Source organism: Castanea sativa, chromosome 6, assembly GCF_040712315.1.
Source record: "Castanea sativa cultivar Marrone di Chiusa Pesio chromosome 6, ASM4071231v1".
Lineage (NCBI taxonomy): Eukaryota > Viridiplantae > Streptophyta > Magnoliopsida > Fagales > Fagaceae > Castanea > Castanea sativa.
The window spans coordinates 57,954,870-57,963,747 of NC_134018.1; the positions used below are offsets into that span (position 1 = coordinate 57,954,870).

Below are 8,878 nucleotides of genomic sequence, written 5' to 3' on the forward strand. Positions count from 1 at the left end.
TATTTCCATAGTTTACAAGCTTGGTTTGACATAGTGCAAGACAACTTAGTTGCAGCTTCTCAATTATGGACTTCATAGAAGAATGAATTAAGGAATGTTATAAGGCTTCAACACAACGTGGGTTGGGGGCCGAAACCAGACTCAACCTAAGCTTTTCAACCTCAGGCCCTAACCCAACCTTAAACCAAACAAATCAGCCAAAGCCTAGCTTGTTTTTAATGTTTTGGGCTCTGGCTAGCTCGCTATCTCGGGTTGGGTTAAGTTGGTCTTTTAACTGGATTAGGTTCAAGTAAACTTATACAATATATGACATTATAAATTCTAGGGGAATTCATTTCAAACCCTATTAAGTTTGTAGTCTAAATTAAACCCTATAATTTGAAAATATCAAAATAAACCCCAAACTTCTGAAATGTAACAAATTAAACTCTGGTGTCAAAATTGGTGTAACACTGTTCCCTAAACGTTAACTATATATTAATAATAAAATAAAAAGAATAGACTGAATCTGGAGTTGCTTCAAGGCCTTGATGGAAAGCGGATCAAACACACTGGAATAGAAGCCCAAACGGGCCAAACCTCAAACCCATCAATTCAAAAACCATTGGCGTCTTTACTGATCAAAACCCATGAGCTCATACCCCCAAAGGCCCAAACCCAATACAAATCCAATGCAATGGATATGATTTCGTGAACTTTACAGTAAAATTTTCTTAAAAATTCTATAAGATCTTAATCAAAAGTGGCAAGATTAAAATTCAAGGTTTGTCGGGAAAAAAAAATCCCAAAAAACTTTGAATGAGTGTCATTTTTTATTCTTGGCTTGCCACCATACTCAATAGGCTGGCCGAATTGTATACAAAATTACAAATGCGAAATTTGAAAAAGTGATATCTACGTAATTTAGCTAGGTGGGATAATGATACTATAATTTTACTACATAGGTCTTATAAAATGATATGTCACTGATCACAAGTAATTTAAACACTAATTTATTATCTAATTGAAATAGAACCAATCACAACTAATGTCCTATCAATTTGTAAACATTTTGTAATACAACTTATAATACTTTTAGTATTTTCCTAACTTAATGTACACTTTTCCCAACAAAGGTAAAGGTTGTACAAGTTCCCTTATTTTTGTAGGATTTGAAATGTGGTTAGTGAGTGAAATAAATTTTTTTTATTTTAAATGTGGTTAGTAAGTAATTTTATTCATAGAAAGACTGGTTTGTAAACTCGAAATCGTGACACATGAATTAAGTTTTGGTATGTGCTTAGTTAGAATGAATAATGCTAGTAGTGAGGATATTTCATGGTGCTGGCTTAAGAAAGAAGGGCATTTCCTAACTCTAAGGGCCCATTTCCAAGTAAAGATTAAAGAACATGTGAAGACAAGGACCGATTTCACAAAGACAGAGCATAAAAGAATCAAAAAGTGATTCGAGAAAGGGAAAGAAGAAAAGAGAGGGGACACACCATTTAGAGGTGAATAATTTCTTGGTTAAAAAGGGTGGACAGTGAAGAGAAAGGATGTTTTGGATCCAAATACAAAACTCAAACCTATGTCCCCACATCACCAGGATCTTGTCCTCTCCTTTAACTTCATATTTGTGCATATATATATTTGCATCTCTCTTGTTTGGTAAATTCTCCCGAACCCGAAGTGGCATCTTACTTTTGTATATACCTCTGCCAAACCCAGACCCACAAGTCCCTGACCCACCCTCACTCTATGTGCTTCAGCTTTCAAGTTCAACTAGCTGTGCTGAGCTAAAATCCAACCCTTCTTAAAGGAAAAATAAAGTTACAAATTTTTTTTACAAAATTTGCACATGACTACATGAGGTTCTCGTGAAAAAGTCCACATCATTGAGCAAGTTATTTTGAGATAACTCATTTGAAGCAACACGGACCACAATTCCGTTAATTAATGGTACAATTAAACTTTCACATTTTCTTTTTAAATTTGGAAGAAAATCCTTAGAACCCACTATTTATGTCTATTTTAATGTAAATCTTCTAATTCTAAAATTGAAATAAGAAAGTACAATTTATTGGATTTTGAGTTATTATATTATGTATGTACGGGCCTCACCCCCCATCAAGCCCAATCGCCTTAAGGCCCATGAAGACTAACTTGTATAAGAGCCCCGCACTGATCACACATGGTAACACACGTGCCGTCCGAGAGGTTTGAGCTCGGAATGCTCGAAGCAGTCTGTGGCGTGCCCCTGCCGAACACAGAACTTACAGGCGAGGCTGGTCCCAACGCCACTATCATTTTCTCCCTCCCGTCACCAAACATCCACTTAGGCGAAACGGTATTGGACCTCCCTTCCATTGCTTAGGGAACGCCCCTGCCGAGCATCAAATCCAGCGGTGGAGTCAGTTCCAATGCCACTGCTACCTTCCCCACTCACCATTAAACCTCCACCTAGGGGAGAAGGTATTGGACCTCTCATTCCACCCACCAGGGGAATGATGATGATCACTCCACTAACCTTCACTATAAATAGGCAAGGGGAACTCAGTTGGAGGGGTTAGCAATTCCAGAGTGGAAAGACTAGAGAAAGTAATACTAATCATCCCCAAGGAAGAAAGGGGAGTGTTAGTGAGAAAAGAGAGGAGACTCAGGAAACGGGGCAGCCGAGCATAGCTCCACCTGTGGTAGGAAATCCAAAAGCCCACCATACAAATAGATTGTGAGCCCAAACTCCCCTTAGGCCCAGTAGCCTTATTTTGGAACGCACAATTGGCGCCGTCTGTGTGAATCTCCTACGTGGCTATGGTGCTATCTTGGCACGCTCGTAAGGATGTCTGGAAGTGGACAGACAAGCCATGCAGAGAGCGGCACTGGAGGGTCGTCGCGGGGGTCTACATGGCGAGAAAGGAGGCAAAAGAGGCTGGAGGACAGAAGGCGTGAGGAGGTAAAAGAATCTGGGCCCGGAGAAGGATCGTACCAAACCCTCCAGACAATGTCCGACGCCTCGGGCCACAGTCGCCCTAACAAACGAGACCCGAAACTTGAGCAGAGGGATCGAGAGCTCAAACGCCTGCGCAGGGCGGTCAGGGATCTGGAGTTGCAAGCACGGGGTCGACGCAGGAGGCGGGACCCGGGAGAACGAATGGAAAGTTCAGTAAGTGTGGGGAGTCGCTGTGAGGCAGGATCTCAACAATCCGGGTCTCGCAGACGCCGCGACCGCTCACGAGAGTATGCAGACCGTGAATCGACTTCCCCCGACGCGAGGTGACCGCGTAATGCGGCCATAGATACCATGAGCCGAGCATTGCGTCAAGCTGCCTGGTCTCCGTTTTCTAGAGACATCGAGAGCGCGCCTATGCCGAGCCGGTTCACATGCCCACCGTTAAATTTCTACACTGGAAAGACAGACCTAGTGGAGCATGTAAGTCATTATATTCAGATGATTTCCCTACACTCCCATAACGATGCAATGATGTGTAAGGTTTTCCCCCCAAGCCTCGGCCCCACTGCTTTGAGGTGGTTTAACGGGTTGAAGAAGGGTTCGATCCGCAGTTTTTCGGAATTGATCCAGGGGTTTGGAGTGCGGTTCATGACTTGCAGCCGGGTGTCGCAGCCCATGGACGCGTTGCTATCAATGAAGATGGGGGGCTGGAGAGACCCTTCGCAACTATGCCAGTCAGTACTGAGAGTTGTATAACGAGATCGGCGGGGGTAATGAAAAGATCGCGGCGAGCACCTTTCGGATAGGCTTACCTGAAGAATCTGGGCTAAGAGAATCGTTGACCCTAAAACCTCCCGAGGATATGAGGTAGTTGATGAGGCGTATCGAGGAGTACAAGCGCTTAGAGGATGATCAGCTACAGACCAAGAAGAAGGAACCGATATTCAGTTATCCTCGGAACAATGGCTTCAACCCCAGACATAGGAAGGACTTGAGAATTCAAGAGCCCGGCCCGGGGACTGGGGGAGTCAATGCGACATTCAAGGAGCCCGTGCACCGCATCATTGATAGGATAAAAAATGAGTCGTATTTTAAGCGGCCGAACAAGATGGCGGGCGACCCGTCGAGGAGAAACCAAAATTTGTACTGCACCTATCATAAAGATAAAAGGCACGCCACCGAGCAGTATAGGGTGTTGAAAGATCACCTGGAACAGTTGGTGAAGGCGGGGCATTTGAAGGAGTTTCTAGTGGAGACGGGGAATAAGGAGACCGGGTAGGCAGATCGACTGCACCGAAACCCTCTCCCACCCCCTTTAGGAGTGATAGAGGTCATCCACATAGCACCGAGGGCGATTAGAGCACCCACAACAAAAGGGGTGTTGACCATGGTATCAGTGAAGGGAAGCACGAGCGAACAATCCCCAGGGAAGAAGCCGAGGTACAGTAGCCAACCCATAGCGTTCGACGACGACGACCTGGAAGGTACTACTCAGCCCCACCACGATGCTTTAATAGTCACGACCCGAATAAGGGGTTTTATAGTGATGAGAATAATGATAGATCAAGGGAGTGGCGCAGATGTAATGTACCCAGACCTATACAGGGGGCTCGGCCTGAAAAAGGGGGACTTGTCCAAGTATGATACACCTTTAATGGGATTCGATGGGAATATGGTGACTCTAGAAGGGCAGATTTCACTCCCAGTTATCATGGGAGGCAAGGAGGTATTGGTGACATTCATAGTGGTCACCTCTTTCTCGCCGTACACGGCAATATTCGGAAGGCCATGGATACATGACATGGGAGTTGTACCGTCTACCTTGCACGTGAAAGTCAAGTTCCAAACTGACGAAGGGATTACAGTAATAAGGGGTGATCAGCAAGCGGCCAGACAGTGTTTGGTAGCCGCGGCAAACAAACAAACGGAGCAGAGGGAATCAGCCGAGAAGGCGCCCCTATAGCAATTACAGCATCCCCAAGTGGAGGGGACCAACGCTGCCGAGGATTTGGTAAGCGTAAAGATCTTACCGGGAGGTGAAAGGAGTTTTCAGATAGGGGCAGGCTTGGATGATGGGGAAAGGGTGCAGCTACTGCTGTTCCTCATACAAAACGTGGATATGTTTGCATGGAAAATCCATATGAGGTGCCCGGTGTCGACCCCGAGTTCATAGTTCACAAGCTGAATGTGGATCCTCTATTCCCTTCCAAGAAACAAAGACCGAGAAGGTCTGCTAATAAGCATGTGGAAGCCGTCAGACAGGAAGTTGGGAAGCTGAGAGAGGCGGGGGCCATAAGGGAAACGTTCTTTCCAGAATGGCTCGCAAACACGGTGGTCGTGAAAAAGAAGAGCTGTAAGTGGAGAGTTTGTGTTGATTTTACCGATCTGAACCAAGCATGTCCGAAGGATCCGTTTCCAGTGCCAAAAATCGATCAATTGGTGGACGCTACGTGCGGGCACCGAAGAATGAGTTTCCTCAATGCTTTCCAGGGCTATCACCAGATTGCCCTAGCCTCCAAGGATCAGGAGAAAACGGCATTCTTAACGCCCGATGCTAACTACCACTATACCGTGGTGCCATTTGGATTGAAGAACGCCGGAGCCACTTATCAACGAATGATGACGAGGATGTTTAGGGATAAGATTGGATGGACAATTGAAGTGTACATTGACGACATGGTGATAAAAAGCAAGCAAGAAGGGCAGCACATTGACGACCTGAAAGAAGTGTTCAAGATAATCTGACGACACCGGTTGCGCCTCAACGCCGATAAGTGTGCCTTCAGGGTTGGATCCGGCAAGTTCCTGGGTTATTTGATTACTAATCGGGGGATCAAAGTTAACCCCGATCAAATTGAAGCCATGAAACTTCTCAAACCACCAAGCAATTCGAAAGAGGTTCAAAAGTTGACTGGTATGCTAGCTGCTCTCAACCGATTTATTTCCAAGTTCGCTGATCGATGCCAACCCTTTTACCAACTTCTGAAGAAGTGGAAGGGGTCCAAATGGGATGAGGAGTGTAATTGAGCCTTCCCAGATCTAAAGGATTACCTTGGGCGAGCACCAACGTTGTCAGCCCCAGAACCAAGAGAAGACTTGTATATGTACCTCTTGGTATCTGAGCATGCAGCGAGCGCTGTACTACTGAGGGATAGCGGTGTACAGCTCCCAGTTTATTACATCAGCAAGACGTTAGTCAACGCAGAGACCAGGTATTTACCACTGGAAAAACTGGTGCTGGCACTCGTGCATTCCACTCGAAAATTACCCCATTATTTTCAAGCCCACACAATCCACGTCTTGACCGAGTACCCACTCCAGTCATTGTTGAGGAGATCTGACTTTACGGGGAGGATAGCTAAGTGGGGGACTCGGCTGGGCTTTTTCGACATCAGATACAAGCCGAGGAACTCAGTGAAGGGACAGGTACTTGCGGACTTTATTGCCGAGTTCTCGCCGAGAGGTACGGATATAGCCTGCCTAGTAGAAGTCAAGCCATGGAAGGCATTTTTGGACAGAGCGTCCAATGCGGCTAGAGTGGGAGCTGGGATCGTGGTCATCACCCCAGAAGATCTGAAGCTAGAACACTCATTCAGATTAGACTTTAGGGCTTCTAATAATAAGGCCGAATAGGAGGCTCTGCTGGCCGAACTAAGGGTTGTCATGGATCTGGGGGCAAAGGAGGTGGAAGTGTACTCGAACTCCTTCCTAGTAGTAAGTCAGGTCCAAGGGAACTTCGAGGCCAAAGATCCCCGAATGATAGAATATTTGCGGCTAGTAAAGCAGTTGATGAGTAACTTTGTGACAGTCAAGATCGAGCGAATAGCCCGGGGACAGAACCGGCACGCTGATTCTTTGGCAACTCTAGCATCATCAATAGCTGACAAGGTACCTCAGCTGATCAGGGTGGAGTTGGTGCCCGAACCAAGTATTACCACTAGGGCGCTGATTCTACAGATCATTGAAGCCGAGAAGTGTTAGATGGATCCAATCATCAACTTTCTTGCAGAAGATTGAGCCCCGAAAGATGAGAAAGAGGCAGCCAGAGTACAACGAACTTCCGCTCGATACTGGTTATCTACTGACCGGAAGCTATATCGCATATCATTCGAAGGGCCATACCTGCAGTGCCTTCATCCCAGCCAAGCTAAAGAACAATTAGCTGAACTGCACGAGGGAGTGCGGTAGCCACGTGGGGGGACGCTCGCTGGCGCACCGAGCAATGACCCAGGAATTCTAGTGGCCGCAGATGAGGAAGGAAGCTATTAAGTACGCTCAGAGGTGTGAACAGTGTCAGGTGCACGCGCAGATGATCTACCAACCGGCCGGGAACTTGAACCCAGTTTGCAGCCCGTGGCCATTCGCCCGCTGGGGGCTGGATATAGTCGGACCATTTCCCCGAGCAACGTTCATGCTGGTGGCAGTAGACTACTTCACAAAGTGGGCAGAAGTTGAGGCACTGGCCAACATCCGAGACGTTGACGTTAAGAGATTCGTGTGGAGGAACATTATAACAAGGTTCAGCGTGCCAGAATCTTTAATATTGGACAATGGCCTGCAGTTCGACAGCAGGGCTTTCCGGGAATTCTTCGAGAACCTCAGTATCCAGAACCGATACTCCACACCAACCTACCCGCAGAGTAATGGCCAGGCAGAAGCAACCAATAAGGCCATCGTGAGCGGTTTGAAGAAAAGATTGGAGGGAGCCAAGGGTAGATGGGCCGAGGAGTTGCCAAGCATCCTATGGGCATACCGAACCATTCCAAGAAGATCCACGGGAGAAACGCCATTCTCTCTAACTTGCGGGGCGGAGGCAGTCATCCCTGCAGAAGTAAACCTGTGTAGCGCCCGAGTTGCGGGATTCGCTTCTGACGAGAACGAGAAGTTGATGGCCAAGGAGCTGAACTTGCTAGAGGAACACCGAGATGTAGCCACCATTCGGCTGGCAGAGTATCAACAGAAGCTTGCCCGGAGGTACAATAGAGCCGTCAGAAGGTGGGAGTTCGCCGCGGGAGACCTGGTACTCCGTAAGGTCGTGGGGAATATGCGAGAGACGAGCGCAGGAAAGCTAGCTCCGTCCTGGGAAGGGCCCTACCGTGTGACTGCTATTGCCAAAGCAGGGGCATACTATCTGGAGGATTTGGAGAAAAAACCGCTCCACCGGCCATGGAATGTTCGCAATTTGAAAAAATTTTATCAGTGACTAGACACCCTCCAAAGATATAAACTTGATGCAATCCTGCATTACTGCATGTTTAATACGAAGGCATTTATTCAGCTAGATTCCCCCTTTTCTTATTTCAAGTTATTATCGCCAGGCAAGAATTATAAAGAGAATCGCGAGGGTAAAGGCAACTCATTCACGGTAAAGACAGAAACTTGCCCTCGGTTCGATTCCTATCACCGAGAAGGTGAAAACCTTAGGCTATTTTTATCTAAGGACAGAAACCTGCCCTCGGTTCGATTCCTATTACTGAGCAGGTGAAAACCTTAGGCTATTTTTATCTAAGGACAGAAACCTGCCCTCGGTTCAATTCCTATCACCGAGAAGGTGAAAACCTTAGGCTATTTTTATCTAAGGACAGAAACCTGCCCTCGGTTCGATTCCTATCACCGAGAAGGTGAAAATCTTAGGTTATTTTATCTAAGGACAGAAACCTGCCCTCGGTCCGATTCCTATCATCGAGCAGGTGAAAACCTTACACTATTCTCACCTAGGTACAAGGACCCGTTCTCGGCATGGCCAGCGATGCCGAGCGTCCAGTAACGTAAGCCACTACGGCTTGAATTCAAAGGGGCTACTCCCGACCCCCAAAAGCGAGAAAGTAAGGTATGATGGGCAACCTAACCTTAATCATGTACAGGATCGGCAATTACCAAGCAAGCGACAGGGAAGCACAAACGACATTTAAACGACATTAATTAAAGCAACGATATTTAAACGACATT

At 46.6% G+C, this 8,878-nt stretch overlaps 1 protein-coding gene across 1 annotated transcript; it reads left to right on the plus strand.

The window, feature by feature from the left end:
- The first annotated feature begins 4,316 nt into the window (after positions 1-4,316).
- Positions 4,317-4,892, plus strand: LOC142640266 (uncharacterized). Its single transcript, XM_075814337.1, has one exon. It carries the CDS (start codon positions 4,317-4,319, stop codon positions 4,890-4,892), a length of 576 nt encoding a protein of 191 aa, XP_075670452.1.
- Positions 4,893-8,878: the final 3,986 nt, after the last annotated feature.

What these genes read in the sequence shown, in the direction of transcription:
- LOC142640266 (XM_075814337.1), top strand. Translation starts at nt 4,317, where the DNA reads ATGGTATCAGTGAAGGGAAGCACGAGCGAACAATCCCCAGGGAAGAAG.